The sequence below is a fragment of the Camelus ferus genome, chromosome 10 (genome assembly GCF_009834535.1).
Source record: "Camelus ferus isolate YT-003-E chromosome 10, BCGSAC_Cfer_1.0, whole genome shotgun sequence".
NCBI lineage: Eukaryota > Metazoa > Chordata > Mammalia > Artiodactyla > Camelidae > Camelus > Camelus ferus.
In genome coordinates this window covers 35421739-35438119 of record NC_045705.1, presented here as the reverse complement: position 1 = coordinate 35438119, position 16381 = coordinate 35421739, and the positions used below count along the sequence as shown (strand labels likewise).

Sequence of the window (16381 nt, the reverse complement as noted above, 5' to 3'; positions counted from 1 at the left end):
ACAGCTTTCTTATTCTATTACTGCAATAATACTGGTTTACTCCATTCTGTACAAATTGGATTCCAGCCCTGCTTTCCTGACAACTTGCCGTGTCACCAGTTTTCAGTGCCCTCCAGTTACATTGATCTCTGTCCTCTGCTTTGATGGTGGGCATGCCTGTCCCTCCACCCCTCTCTCTTGCCTGACCACCCCCCAACCCTGTTTTACAGAAATACTGAGCAGCTGCCAGCAAAGTCTTGCTGACAGGCCTCCCTCCCCTACACCATTGTGTAATATAGAAAAATGGTGACCTGTGCCCCGGTCCACTCTCTAGAAAACACTTAATTTGGGGGTGAGAGACAGTAACCTTGATTGTTGTGGTCAAGTTTATCCAGAGACTGGAAGAAATACAATATATTTACTTGATTTGAAATTAGCCCCACATAGTCAACCACTGGGATCCTATCAGCCTGCTTTATAGTGATTCCACTTTTAAAAACTGTTTTATCCATTGGGAAAAATACCTCTAGTTCCTGTGCCCGAAGTCTGTCAGCTCCTGGGAGCAGGATGGGGAGAGGGCCCTCCGCTCAGAGAAATTTGCAGTTGGCACGAAAGAGGAATTAGGGGAAATATATGGAAAGAAGGAAAAGGTGATGTAATGGAGCTACCTTAAACAAAGCTTTCAGTGGATCCAGGAATCAGGAAAATCAGCATAGCAAGGTGACAGGGATGATGACAGTTGCCATTTATTTTGCTCCTACTATGTGTGCAGAGTAAAAACGTGCCAGGCACAGTGTTAAGCAAATTACATGTATTATTTCATTTCATCCTTCAAGGTGAGTATTACTATCTATACTACAGATAAGGAAATGGAGACCCAGAGAGGCTAAGTAATTTGCCCAAAGTCACAAAACTAGTAAATGACCTGGCTCTGAGTGCCCAGAGAGACCTGAACTTGAGGACTGACTCTGCCAAAGGTCCAGTAGCTCACTTGCATGAACTTGGTTTTGACTGTGGGGGTCAGCCATGCCTATGGCAGTCAGGATGTTGAAAGGTGGGGACCCCATACTTTATCCCTAGGATGAAGGCCTTTAACAGTCTATCTCAAAAGCAAAAATCTGGCTGTGCTGTCAGCAAAGGCTTTGCCTTAATTTTTTTTTAATGTTAATTTAATTTCAGCCATTGTAACTCATCAGTGATCTGAGGTACCAGGAGGTGAGCCTGGACTTTGGAACCAGTCAGATCTGGGTTCAAATGTGACTTTATCACTTCTCATCTGGGAAACACCTTGGGAAGTGTCTTTGGGCAGGTTACGCAGCCTCTCTGAGACTCTACTTTCTTTGTCTGTAAAACGGGAATGCTAATCATTTTCTCAGGGTTTGTGTAAGGACTGAATGACATAATGTAGGTAATTGTCCTTACCTGAGTGTCTGACTCAGGGTGTATGCTCAAAGTCAGGATCTCCCCTCTCTGCTCTGTCATCCTTCTTTACCTATTGCTCCTGAGACTAAGCTGTAGAACTTCCTTTTAATGTAAACAGCATGGAAGTGAGTTTGGAAACTAGTAAAGAAAGTTTATCAATAGTCCTACTACTATAATTCAAAGCCTGATGTCATTTTCACATATGTCTTTCTAGATTTTTTTTCATATGCATTCTCAGTTTTACAAAGATGCAGTCAGCAAATACATGCAATTTTGTGTTTTGTCATTTTTTTCTCCCCCCTTAACTTTATACGGTAAGCATTTGCCCTCTTTGCTGGTTGCCAGTTATTTTTTAATAATGGTTACCTTGCATTCCATCCAGTACATGTATCATAATTTAGCTAAGTCATTCTCCTGTTTTAAGACATCTAGATTGCTTCCAATGTCTTTGCTGATAAACTGCAATGTACATCTCCATGGCTTCTAGGTTTGGAACTTTTGAATACTGTGGCTTTGTAGCAAAACCAGGAGTAGAACCTGAGAAATGAAATTCTGTCATTTCATTGTTGTTATTATTACTGTTTTGCCTTTTTGTTTTCTGCTTTCCACATTAGAAGACCATAAGTCAAAGAACTCCAATGGCTTATATTTTACAGAAATGGTGCTAATTAAAAACAAACAAACAGCTGAGAGCTAGTATAAAACAGAAAAAGTGGGGAGCCATGCAGCTGGGTTAGATCCCACTGCCTTTTGAAACCAAAAAATGCCTCTTGAATCAACAGTTTCTTAAGGCTGTAACCATCTCTAGTCACTACCTGGAGCTGCTAATTTACAGATGCAAGTGGATTTGTTGCATCCAATTTTTGGAAGCGAAGTGTGCCTGTGACAGTGGAAACTCTCCTACACTTACACCGGTGACTCCTGCATAATGACTTTGTTAATTGCCTCCTGCTGGCTGGTTTCTGGGGGGGGAGCCTTCAATGTCTGAACGTCTATTGAGCATTTTTCTTAAAAATGTCAAGTGAGAGCTTGCACTTTCCTGGCCATCTCTCATGTCTTGTTGCACAGGAAAAGGCAACTGGAAAATGTCAGCCCTGGGATCAGACTGACCAGAGCTGAGGGAATAAGAAACTTCACCCACCCTGGCTCTCCTTGCTTTTAGAAATCATTAACATTTCAGTGTGGGTGATCCTGTGAACTCCCTACCTTTCCACAGCCTTTTCCTGAACTCTTTCTCATCTTTTCACCTTTTCATTGAATTACAGACTAGTTTGAAGGGAACACTAGTATCAGGTTTCTTATTTAGGTCACTTTCAACGTACTTGGGAGAGTTTTGCACCAACAGTTATAAATACACAATGCAGGGTGTAATTTAGATAATCCTATGATGTACATTGGTGGTTACCATTAATTCCTCTGAAAAAAGGGATTATGATGATTATAATTTATATTGTTTCAGAGGTCTGGTCTTAAAGCGGGCTAGGGAGGACCATTTATATTTCTTAATTTTTTTTGGATCCACGGCTGTTATTTCCAAGTCGTTGGATAGCATGCATTTACCGCTGTCCACAGCTTTACATGATTGTTGCTGTGGGGCAGGAAATATTTATTATCAGCACTGGGACCCCCAAACATTAATTTCAGCCTTTATTTGCTGGTGGCTTTATACTGCGCATATTTTACCTTTTATTTAAAATAAAATGTGTAAAAGAGAAAGCTTGACCAGGGAACACAGGCTCCTGAGTTTAGAACTTGTCTCAAATTTCTACCAGCTCTGTGATGTGAGGTAACTTACTCTGAGTAAATCGGAATATATTCTTCTAGCTCAATATCTGTTCAGTTCTGTTGGACCCATTCTCCAATAATGGGTTTTTCAATCTCTCTTTCCACGAAGATTCAATTGAATAATATAAATTAAGCATTTGGCATGTAGTACGCACTCATACGGTACCGGGTTTGAGTTACTGTTGTTATATTTTGAGTATCATCAAGGATAAAAAAGAGTGGTTGCTTGAGCTGAGATATTTCTTGAACTGTCTCTGACTGAGTGGCACTGTGTCCTTTGGGAAGAGACCAGAGCAAACTACTTCCCTTCCTTCTCTCTTCCTGTCCCCCGTAACCCAGAACCATACAATTAACCACCCATCAAACAATACAGTAAAAGAATTGAGGGGCCCTCAGCATGACTTATATTTGAGACTGTGGATCACAGACTGAGTAAGGGTGCCTTTTATTTTGGCTTTAAAGCAACATCATTGGTGGATTGTCACATCTCTGACTGCATACCATCCTACCCCTCTCTCTAAATCTTACTTTTCAGCTGGCCATTTCTCAGCCAATTTGAGCAGTCCTATATTCACGTCTCTCCCCACCAGCCTCCAGAATTATGTCTGGATGACTGAGTCTCCTGAGAGAGTCCAGGTTTGAGCTGGATCCAGAACTTGGCCTTCCCAGGTGGTTCCCAGGAGCACATCTTCTACAGGTCACCAAGAGAGACCGGCCAGCCGCACAACTGTGTGGGCCTCTGTTTGTGGTGGCCAGGGTAGGGGGTACTGAGCTGAGAGGAAGGGGTGCCAACGTACACCCCTAAGTTTTGTCTGACTGCCCTCCCCCATCTAGCTGTGGACTGTCCTGCCCTTACTGACTTCCCAGTGTCCCCAGATCTTGTGTCATTTTTACCTGGAACACTTTTTCCACTGGCTTTTCTTCCCCCCTCCGCATATGTTTTAAAGCAAGAACTTGCTTTTGCATCTTGTTAAAAATGAGAGAAAGCTTTGACAATAAAAATGTTTCTCTTCACAAAGCTGTGAGAGTTCCTTTCATCCCAGGATTAGTTAATTCTCCTGACCTTTTAAAAAGACAGCTCTTTTGCACACTTAGATGAGATAATTGATTCTAACGGGGAAAGAAGCACTGCTCATTTAACTGCGTGTATCTGAGTTGTCTGTCGTTCAAACAATTTCTCCGTTACCTTTGGAGTTGCCAATATATAGATTAAAACAGTAAGAAGGTAAGCAGATATGGTAGCTAATTCAGCCTTGGAAAAAGCAGTGTATTCACTTCTAACAGGCAGGTTAATTTTATTATTACTGTCAACCACACAGAGTCAACAGCAGTGTAAGCACCTCATTTAATGCCTGGTGCCTAAAAAGTGCTCTATAAAAGTTAGCTACTACTTTAGCAGTATTCTCAACAGTATGGCTATAACCATCATAAAACATAATAATCACACATGCACAGTTTACAAAGCGCTTTGTGATATATTATCTCTTATGATACAGTAATCCCTTGAAATATTTTCATCCCCAGTTCTCAAATGAGAATGCGTGTAGCAAGGAAGTGGCAGGTAGGGCTTTCTTGCCCTTGGTACAGCACACTGTCCCCTGCACCACAGTAACCAAAGAGAAAGCAGACGGTCAGATTCCATACCAGCATACACCCTCCTGGTTAAGTCAAACTTGGGTGTGTTCCTTGGTGGCTTGTGTTTGGATCAGGAATCGGAAGAATGTACGAAGCTCCAGTCTCCTCTACACAGTTTTTTGTGTCTTGAAGACAGTCACACGGCCCCTCAAGACCACCATCAATGACCTCTTCCACGAACTGGGGCCAAGTGACACAACTCTCTGTCTTCCTCGCAGGATCCTGTGTTGCTTCCTAAAAAGGCATGGAAGAGCCTTGGAGGCTGCTTAATGTGTAAAAGGGGATGTCTTTAGAAGGCCCACCCGCTTTACTAGATACAGCTAGTGAAAGGCAGTGGTGAAGTGGGGAGAGCCTGGCCTTCTGGTCTGCAAGACGGATGGTATGATTTCAGGATTGAAACAGTTGGGGATTCTGGTCTAGACTGTGCTTCTTGTTAGACATTGAACCTTCCAAATGTTAATTGATGTCTCTGTGTCTTAGTTTCTTCATCAGCAAATGGGATTATCACCTGTTAGGATTGTTGTGAGAGTTAAAGGAAATACTGTGTTTACTACTCTTAGCACAGTGCTTGCCACATGGCAAGCACTCAAGAAGTCAGTTTTATGATTACCACAATTTTAGTTAACCATCTGAGTTAATTAAATGTGCACATCTGTAAATTCGGTCTAGCAGGGTTGCTGTGAGGATTAGGTATAATGTATACAAATTACCTGGAACACTGCCTGGCACACAGTTGGTCCTCAGTAAACATGATTACATTGGGCGTTCCTATCTCTATAGATCCTTCTCTGTGTTCTTCTGACCCCTCTAGTGTCAGTCACCCCCTCCTCTGGGCTTTCTAATCCTTCTGACTACTTGACTGTGAGTGTGTGGAAGCAAGGGTGTCTTATTCAGTTCTGGCTCCCCAGGGTCAGCCATGGGTCCTGGCACAGAGTGGACTTGTAGAAAATGTTCATGGACTGAACAAAGGAGTGGTGCCACATACAGGATGCTGTGGGGGTCAGGGGCTGGAGTACTTAACTCTGTATGTAGGGAATCAAGGAAGGCATCCCAGAAGAGGTAAGTATGGACCACTGATAAGGCTCAAGTCTTGAATCCTAAACGGGATTTAAGCAGACACTTTATACTGGATGGCAAACCTTTTTGGAAAGAGACTTCTCAGCCTTCTCAAGCATTGTGTATCTCAAGGGACAATGTCCATTCTTTGGTGTCTTGTCGTCTCTTCTAGATTGTTGCCCAAGGGTATTTAACCATTGCTACCTTGGAAAAATATTTTTAAAACAGAAATGCACAAAATAAAAATCACAAAATTGTACAAAATCACAAAAATACACAGAATCAAAATGTACAACAGATATACAGTGAAAAGCAAATCTCTCTCCTTTCCCAGACCCTTAACATGTTTCCTTCATAGAATGCACCCACTGTTACCAGTGTCTTTCATATCCTTCCAGAAATACTCTGTACATACATAGGAATTGTTTTTCACCCAAAGGTAGTATATCAGATACACTGTTCTGCATGTTACAATTTTCCATCCGGAAAAATACAAAGAGCTTCCTTACTCTCTTTTCTGGTTGCACAGTATATTGTATAGACATAACTTATCTAGCCCCTTATTGATGGACTGGTTTCTAATATTTTGCTGTTACAAACAATGCTGCAGTGAGTAACCTTGTATGTACATCAGTTAGCATGTGTGTGAGCATATCTGGAGGAGAATTGGAACCTCTAAGTTCCAGAGTAAAGAGTATGTGTATTTTAAATATGATAGCTTTTGTCAAATTGCCCTGCACAGGGTTTGCACCAGCTTATGTTCACACCAGCGAAGTATGAGAGCGCTGATTTCCTGTTCTCTTCCAATACTGTATATTTTCAACCTTTTTTTTATCTTTGCCAAACCATATGTGAAAAATAGCATTCCAACGTTTGACTTACATTTCTCCTACTACGAGTGACGTCTAGAGTCTTTTCAGAGGACTGAGAGCCAACTGCATTTCTTATTCTGTAAACTGCCTGTTCATACCCTATGCCTGTTTTCCTACCGAGTTGTTGGACTCTGCTTGTTACTTGTAGGAGTTATTTTTATAGTAAGGAAATTAACCCTTCGTGATACAAACTGCAGCTTTCCCCTCTAGATTGTTATATATCTTTTGAAGCAAAAGGCCACGACGTTCTGAAGCTCCCCCACCCCTGCCCCTCTCCCAGGTCCACTAGACCATGAGCCCCCAAGGGCAGGGTCCTGTGCCTGGAGCATCTCTGCACCCCAGTCCCCTATGTAGGGCTCGGCACCACAAGAGCTCTCTTCAGGGGCGCTTTGTCAAACTAAACCGAACTGAATTCCTGTGTTCCCCACCCTCACCTGCCCTCCCCTGTGGCATTGGGAGTTCCATTTCCGCCTCCAGCAGAAAAAGATGACTTTTCTCATTGCTCACCACAGCCATGCACCTGTTTGGCCTAAACTGGCACCTGCAGCCGATGGAGGGGCAGATGTATGAGATCACGGAGGACACAGCCAGCAGTTGGCCTGTGCCAACGGACGTCTCCCTGTATCCCTCAGGGGGCACTGGGTTAGAGATCCCTGACAGGAAAGGCAAAGGAGCCACAGAAGGTAGGGTTGCTGTGTTGTCCGTGTCGTGAGTCCTCTGTGTCTACCTTTGAACCAAGGAGACCTCCATTATGCGCGCCATGTGCCTGACTCACAGCTCCATGCTCTGGTGCTTCCTCCATCCCTCTGCACTCCACGCCGGCTGCCAGGCCACCTGTGTCTTCATCGCAGCTCCTTGTCACTGTGAGCTCATCGCGGGGCTTGGGCAAGGCTCATGGTGCTCAGCAGCATCCCATCCCATGCCTCAAGGGAAGCGTCATGGGCTTTCACACTTCTGGGTGGCTGCCTTTGCTTGTGTGGGATCATGATGAGCCCTTCTCGGGCTACCTCATGGGATGAGTGGGCGTCTCCTGGAGCGGGTGCATCAGGGTGGGTAGAAGGTGTGCTGTAATTGAAATACTCTTGGAACCTTGTGGTTTAATGCAAACACCTGTTCAGCTGCTCCAGCATGTTCCAACCATGTAACCTTGAGTAAGTCACTTAATTTTCCTGAGCCCCATTTTCCTCATCTACAATACCAGTAATCATTAGTATTTATATAGTGTGTTTGTTTCAAAACTTTTTGTCAAGAGCATTTCACATTTAATCCTCACAGAAATCCTGTGAGGTAAGGATAATTATTTATACCCATTTTAGATGTAAGAACTAAGGATCACATTGATTAAGTGACTTGGCCAGACTCACGTGGCCAGTAAATAGTGGAACCGGGGACATGAGCCCAGGTCTGTGTGACTCTAAGTTTCTTGTTCTCTCCATAAATTGCCCTCCCTGACTCACCTCATGGTTATAAGACCCTGAAGGAGATGTGGATGAGAAATCCCATTCTATAATGAGACACAAATATTTCCTTATCAGTGATGGAAGTGGTGGTGACATTTGGAGTTTGGCAATCTTGAATGGGACATCATGGACCCATGTTCTGAATTTCTTGGGGGGTCTTTCTAACATGCCATCAACACAAATTCTTTCACTGTCAGCCAAGAGTGGCACAGATGCACAAAAATTGGTCCCAGGAAGGATGTCTGAGCTTATGGGCCATTCTGGTTGTCGTTCTGGGCAGTGTGACCATCCCTTCTCCTGTGACCTGCTTTATCTCTCTGGTGTTCAGCACAGTGGTCACAGCTGCCTCCAACCTTCTCTGCTTACATCTTCTTTCCTCTTAGTTAACTCTGGGGTTGTGGCTTCTAAGCTTCCCTGACCTTTCAAGGATCTGCCTTCTAGGAGTCAGTTTGGCTCACAGAGTAGCACATGCTTGGCCCGAGTAGCTATTCATGATCTCTGAATGATCCTAGAGGCCGAAATCAACTCTTGACCTATGTTCATCTTTAAGGGAACTGAGGGCATTTCCACAGAGTGGAAGCAGAACCTCTGCCTACTGTTCTGAGGGGCAAAGCCAACCTTCTCCTTTATAAAAGTTTTATGACTTAAAGCATTGAATGATTTACACTTTCTTTGCTCCTTAACAGGAGATGAAGGGAGTGTGGTTGGGGCCATGGGAAGAGCTCTGGGTTCAAGTCCAGCTGCTGCCACTTGTGATGACCTTAAACAAATCCATTGAAAGACTTTCTCGACTTTAGTTTCCTCCTCTTTGAAAGGAGCTTATTGAGCTAGATTATCTCTAAGGTCTATTCTAATTCCCAAGCCCTACATATGAAATTAGTAATAGAATCAACATATGATTAATGACATTGTTCTTGAGAATTTTTTTTCAGGTTGGCCCTGCCCATGGTCCTGCTGTTGGCTTGTTATTCCCACGTCAGTGCTAGTGTCAGATGCCATAGGTGAATACTGTAAATGAGGACTGTCTTTATTTGGGTGTGAGCAAATGCAGATTTAAGATATGTTTAACCTTCAAGGCATTGGTAAAGGATCTCATTTAGCAGAATGAATTTTTTTTCTCTCTATGATCTCTATCAAACATTCTTTAAACAGGAGTTGGATCTATCTAAAATCGCCCACTCTAATGAAATTAGTTTGTGGGTTGTTTAGGTTTTGTTTTGTTTTTCCCAAGGAGCAGAAGGTGCAGATAAGAGACGAAATAAAATTGCACCAGCTGATTGGTTTACTTTAATTGGAATATTTTTGCTTAAAGGGATTATCTGTCATTACTAATGCAAATGGAAATCCTGTTTACAAACCCCTAAAATGCAATGCAGTGCTGGAAAGTGGTCAGCATCAAAAGCAATTAGTGTGACAAAAAAATACATCAGTCTGGAAAAACAGAGGACAAAGCTTCCTATAGTTTATGTGAGATCACATTCTTCTTAATTTCTTTTGCTTTGGTCAAACCAATGTCTACTCAGTTTATATTTTTAATTGTGATGTTAAAAATCTAGTTCCTTAGACAAATCTCAGGGGGGAAAGTCTTTAACCCTGATGTGAGTGTATATTTTCTGTCCCTTCTAAAGGTATCAGAGAGGAGAGCTGATTCCAGAATTAAGATTAGAGCCCCGTTCCACAGTGATAGGGAAAGCAATGTGGATGATGGAAAGAGGATAAGTGGGCCTTGGAGCCAGAGAGTCCAGGGTTTGAATCCTGGCCCTGCCATTTATTGGCTCTGTTAACTCATACCAGTTATTCCATCTGCATCCTTTGGCCTTGGTTTCCTCATCTGTGGAACAAGGATTGATGATACCTGTCTTTTCAAAGACTAATTATGAAGAAGCACTCAACAAATGTTAGTCCCTTTCTTCTTGTCCACCCAAATCCCAAACCATTCCGTGTCAGTTATTAGAATTTCAGAAATTCAGATTAATTAACAGTTTCTCCTCAAAGATCCTACAAAGTTTGGGGCATTTTTGAATATCTTTAAAGGATATATAATTCTTTATTATACAAATGAAATATATGATGAACCCAGTATTTTACATGTTCATCATGTCTTTGAGAGTAACATCAAACTGCAATTTGTAGTATATCTTCAAAGTGGCTGTAACCATTTCTGAGTTGTCATGGACAGAAACCAAATAAAGCAGCTTTTCAAAGTAAAGCCACAAGAACTTATGTTATGCATTAATGGAGAAGTGGGGAAAAGCATTGAATAAACAAGCATTTCTGATGGTTTAATCGGTGGGCTAGGGATAGCATTTTCTTCTTTCTGTGATGAAATCAAAATTGCCTATCAGTTTGAACCATGCAAATTTCTGCACGCAGGCTCAGCTGAGCTCTCCAAAATGGAACAGCTTATTTTGATAACCAAATAAATTTCAAACAGTTGCTAAGGAAACTAAAGACTTCTTTGTGCAAGTTATTGCGTTGAAAAAGAATCAAAAAGGTGGAGGGAGGGGGAGAATATTGGTTGATTAGAAATTTAGAACCTATGTGGATAAATCTCAGTTCAGGAAAATAAAGATTATGATTTGGGAAGTGAATGGAATTTCAGTTCTTCCAAATCTCCCTTATTTGACTGAGCTATCCAGTCATTTCAGCAGTTTGTGGAGAAATGTCTTTTATAGGCATGCTTGCATATTTCCACAGCATTGCTATAGGATTCCGGAATCTGTATATCTTTCAAAGAAAAGGACTGTTACCATTAGAATCTGCCTTGTGAAACCTAATTGTGCTGTTGGGGGTCCCTGATTCTGAATTAAGCTCTTTGTGCTGTTTGTTAAGCCTCTGGGACACCCACTGATTGTATAGTGTCCTTATGAATGTCTTGATATGCTGACTGTTTCCCTTTAGCTATGGGTCCTGTCTGTGGGTCCTAGTTCATAAAAATTGTCAATTTTTGTTTCCCAGGATGACAGGGAGTTCTTCAGTGGGCCTTGATAGTTAGCCTGCCAGGACTGTGAATTAAATTGTACCCTCGCTCTTAAAGAGGGTCAGTGCACTCAGCCACTGTGGAGAATGTCTTTGAAGAGTTTTAATTAATCAGTTATCAATTTGATGTTCTAACAAGCCATATTCTAGTTAGTAAAGAGGAGCCCCAAATGGTTCGTTTCTAAATGGTTTCTTAAGCATTCTGAGCCTCAGTGTATACATCTTAATAGTGTGAGGATTAACAGAACCGATACATGTAAAGGTGCCCAGCATGTAGTTAGAGCTTAATAAATGAAAGGTAATGCTACTATTATTACTACCACCTCTACCTTTGTTACTGTTACTACTACTAATATTTATTATTATTCTAGAATACAGGTAGGGATGAAAAGAATTACATACACAGGACTTTTCCAACTGCCTCTACCCTCTACCTCTCTTATTACTCCACCACTGGTGGGTCTTGCTATGTAGTAGGATATTTTCTATCCTAGTGCTCACCTCTCAGTGCTCAGAATTAAGAACAAAGAGTCTTCGGTTATAAGATCTGTAAAGAGGAAGGCAGTAAGAGTTTTTAAAAGACAGGAAAGGGTGAGGGTGGTTTCACCCTGCACAGCCCTTAGCCCTGCTAGTCTCACGGCTCTTTCCTGTCAGGCAGAGGTAGGGCCCGGTGGGCTGTAGGTCTTTCCTCCCAGAAGCCCCCATCTCACCCCTCTGGTTAGTCCATGTGGGGATCACTAGGGACACATGATAATTAAGTCCCCAGATGAGGATGCGCTTTCTCCTCTCAAACATTGCCTTTAGGCTGGTCCCTGGTCCCTTCCCAAAGGATCTGGACAGGATGACTTCTGGCACAAAGGTCACTTTTGAACCTAAGCTCTAGAGTGGCCCTTGCAGACTCAGCCAAGAAAGTCAAAGTCCTGGTGGGGGGTGTGCCCTAAACAGAATTTACTATTTTTGTATCATTGTATATGCACCGGAGACAATTTTTTCCTCTCCCATTTTGGCCAGCTTTGGTGAAATACTAGAGTGCTAGAGAAGAATATTCCCTTTTGCCACTCCTTTGGGGCAAGAGCCAACTTATTTATGCCTCTGGGGCCTGCAGACCTCTGGAGAGTCTCTGGGCTTGGCCCCTGACCTGTGAGGCTACAGAACTTAGCTGATACAATAGCTGTCTCCTAAAAGCATGCTCGCTGGAGGGGAAATGAACTGTGCAGGGTTCTCCAGCAGCACACCAAAATGTGGGAGAAGTTTTCATTATTTATTCTCAGACATAGGAATTATTTGAATGCAGACAATTCTCAAATCCCATTACCTCTGACTCCCACCTACTCACAGAGGAAATGAGTCCTTGGAATTAGCTGTCTCGGGCTTATTTCTTTGTGGTTTCTAGAAGCAAAAAGCTTAGAACTCACCCTGCTTTTGTTTCATACTCCCTCCTAGTTCTGCCTCCCTAGCAGAATTACGAGCTGAAGGGTACACTATTTTCTACCTGGACTACAAAAGGATTGTGGTATTGGGAACCCAAAAATCAGATAAGGAAGAATGTGAAAGTAATTTTCTTCCACCTTAATGCTTTGTGAATTTGGCTTCTGTCTTTGAACTTTGAACCACAGTGCATGTGTCTACATTTTCAAGGTAAAAGTCTGGGACGCATTCCTTCCGTAAAGGAATTAAATGCAAGCTCTTTCCCATGCTAATGACAAAATACTGGTGGTACTTTTATAGAGAGTGTGCATGTTAACATTTTTGTTGTTGGCATATTTTTAATTAAAATAACATTTAATGGTTCAAAGCTAAAAACCTGATGTTTCTGCCTAGAAGTTTATAAGGGAGTGGTAACATATGGAGAAGTTTAACATTTTAATTGAATTTTATTATTCAAAACAGTAAAATATTTTATGACTGCAACAGTGCCCTGCCAGGCTCCATTTCAGCATCAAATGTGCTCTGTAAGGAATCTTACAAAGCTAGGGAAAAAAGACAAATGTCTTATTCCCCAAATGCTTTTTATAAAAAGTTCCCACAAACATGTTTTCTTTGCAAATGGATTCTTGGTCTCTAGAAAGTGTCTCTTCCAACATCTCTAACACAACAAACCCTGGAACTGAGATACCCAGGGGATGCTTTCTAATGACAAATAAGTTGTAGTCTGTTGACTTGATTTTGGTTTGTCAACGTCCCAAGACTGGTCTTCTAATGTCCCCGTGTCTCTTGCCCCCTCCCAACTCCTCAGAAGGCTGATGTCTGGCAGGAAGTTTGGGTTTATATTTTTCACATGTGAGTGTGTTCAGTTACTTAATAGAGGAAGTTTGATAAGCAGCCTTCCTTCCTGGTCCAGAAACCTGTCACTCTCCTGATTAGTGACAGAAATGTGCACAAGACCTTACTTGTGACCACCCCTGACTCCAGCAACATGCAGGGTTGGGGGTCTGGGTTGAATTTCTAAGTATGTCATAAGCTTTCTGCCTGAACTTGAGCATTCCCCTTAACTTTACCCACTTTAGCACAAGAAGGATATTCAGAGCCCTCCAAGACAAAGAAGGATTTTTCAGAAATGATCATCCCTTCAAACATATCCTCTTCCTTATCTTCCCCAACCCTACCCCTGCTCCAGTACGAACCCTCATCCATATGTCTTAGCCTCAGAATCTGGCTTCCAATTATACATAGACTAGTGAACTTGTAAAATACCTTACGCCACGCAGGTCTTTCTTCCCGCTGCTGGGGGAACCATCCTGAGTTGGAAATTTAGTAGCAGTGTATTGTTCCCTCTATCTTTTCTCTTTTAGCATGCATGCTTTTACACACACACACACACACAGAGTCACACAACGACTATTACTCTCATGTGACTGCAAATGATTATTTTTAGGATCAAAATATATCTTAACAAGCTGTAGAATTATGCAGTAAACAGATGGCCCTTGGGGAGGACCCATACTGCTTTGGAATAATGTGTATTTTTAGCAGAACAATTTGAGCATCACTGGAAAAAATGTTCTGGGCATTCTTACTCCTCGATGGGGGAGTCTGGGGCCAGGGAGTGGGCTGGCGGCAGAATGTTGCACAGAGGAGTGGGAGGCAGAGAGCCCGACCCATTCAGACGCTCTGATCCCTCATTTCCCCTGTGGCTAATGGTGATGTTTTTGTCTTCCCTTCCCCATGTCTTGTTAGGAAAGCCCAGTAGTTTCTTTCCAGAGGACAGTTTTATAGACTCTGGAGAAATCGACGTGGGAAGACGGGCTTCCCAGAAGATTCCTCCTGGCACTTTCTGGAGATCTCAGGTGTTCATAGACCACCCTGTGCATCTGAAATTCAATGTGTCTCTGGGAAAGGCGGCTCTGGTTGGCATTTATGGCAGAAAAGGCCTTCCTCCTTCGCACACACAGGTAACCAGTACCCCACATGCCCTGCTGATCTCCAAGGGTTCCCTCCTCAAATCTTAACCCAAAGTCAAGAAGCCTAATGCTTAAGCCTGGATCCTTGAGCTTGAAGGGAATTTCATGTATTTTATAGCCCATTCATCCGTTTGCCCTCTCTCAGACCCTACCTTTGAGAGGAGTAGGGTTGTATCCTTGGGACTTTTTAAGAGGAAGGAATTCTAGGAAATCTCTCAGTAGCCCTTTAAAAATTATCCAAGAAATGTAATCCAGGGGACAAAAAGCATGCACTTTGGTGTCAGAGAGACCTGGGTTTGAATCCTCTCGTTACCAGCTGTATAACCTCAAGCCTGTAACTTATCCTTTCCAGGCAAGTTTCCTAACCTAGCAAATGGGAATAACTACCCCCACTTCACAGGGCTAAGGCAGCTTGTGTGGGACTTGGCTCAGAATACATTACCCCACTAGTCTCTTGCATCCCTTCTCTCCTTCAGGGTTTCACATTTACTCAAACACATGTGCACTAGAAACACTTAAAAAATTCATCCCAGATGATTGACACATGACCAGTCATGGTGGGTGAAGAACAAACTTGTGTGAGGTGCTCCTAGCCCTGGGATTGGAGTAACATAAATCACAGGCCTCCATCAGACACTCCCTGGACAAATGCAGTCTTCCTAGCCCCAATAGTTACTTAATTTTAGGTAAAAGCTAGATAAATACATTTGCTAAGCATGGAGTTGCAGAAGTCTAGAGAGAGCCTGGGCCCCGATTTCTTCATAGAATCGCAGCACTGATCCTGGACTTCATACCTCCAGACATTTTCACATGAAACAGAATAAGTATTATTTTAAGATAGATAGTCAGGTAAATAGTTGCTCAATTTGCTTGCTAGTAGGCCAGTAGGACGTAACCACCTGCCTGTTGTTAACACTGTGTGACTGACTGCTCTCCAGTCTCTCACATCAGCAGGCTTGGATCAATAGGCATTTGGATTTGACACTGTGTAATTATTGATAAATGAGTTTTGAGCTAATCCAGTTTAGTTTCCCTAAAACTGCTCCCTGAAACTGGAGCATTTAGAAGGGCTCATTGACAAAAGGATGACAGATATAAATCATACTTTCATTGGCACTTAACTGACATTTAAGGCACATGCAGTCCCCATCCTAGACCCCTGGGATTCCCACTGTCGCGTGCACAGAGCTGGCGTTCAAACACTCCTGAAATGGCTGGGTTTTTAATCACATGCCCGCCACTGGAAAAGCATGGTTGTCCCAGTACAAACTCAGCAGGTGAGGACTCACCACACATGCCCAAAATTAAAGCAAAGTGAGACTTTAATCCACTGATTATGCTGCACTCACAAGAGAATCAGGAGACTATCACCATAAGAAAAACAGGGTCTGCGGAGGAGTTGGAGTTGGTTGGTCAGTCTTTGCATAACTTCAGCGTCCTCTCCGGGTTGTGTTTCCCGTGTCCTCCCTGGGAGAAGCTCAAGGAGTCTAGCATCGTGGTGCAGCAGATCCACTGCTAATCATGCTTTCTCTGTCCTTCAGTTTGACTTTGTGGAGCTGCTGGATGGAAGGAGGCTTCTGACCCAGGAGGCACGGAGCCTGGAGGGACCCCAGCGCCAGTCTCGGGGAGTTGTGCCCCCCTCTAGCCATGAGACCGGCTTCATCCAGTATTTGGATTCAGGAATCTGGCACCTGGCTTTTTACAACGATGGGAAGGAGTCTGAAGTGGTTTCTTTTCTCACCACCGCCATTGGTAAGGAACTGCCACCCCTCTGGGGTCTGTGGGATATTGT

At 42.9% G+C, this 16381-nt stretch overlaps 1 protein-coding gene across 1 annotated transcript in view; it reads left to right on the top strand.

Annotated features, from left to right (window-relative positions):
* Nucleotides 1-16381, top strand: part of TENM4 (teneurin transmembrane protein 4) — a 2614134-nt gene that overhangs the window by 2419031 nt on the left and 178722 nt on the right. Inside the window, exons 19-21 of the mRNA XM_032488752.1 lie at nucleotides 7262-7432; nucleotides 14366-14580; nucleotides 16131-16341. Of these exons, the coding sequence (XP_032344643.1) occupies nucleotides 7262-7432; nucleotides 14366-14580; nucleotides 16131-16341 (597 nt within the window). The remainder of the gene's footprint in view (nucleotides 1-7261; nucleotides 7433-14365; nucleotides 14581-16130; nucleotides 16342-16381) is intronic.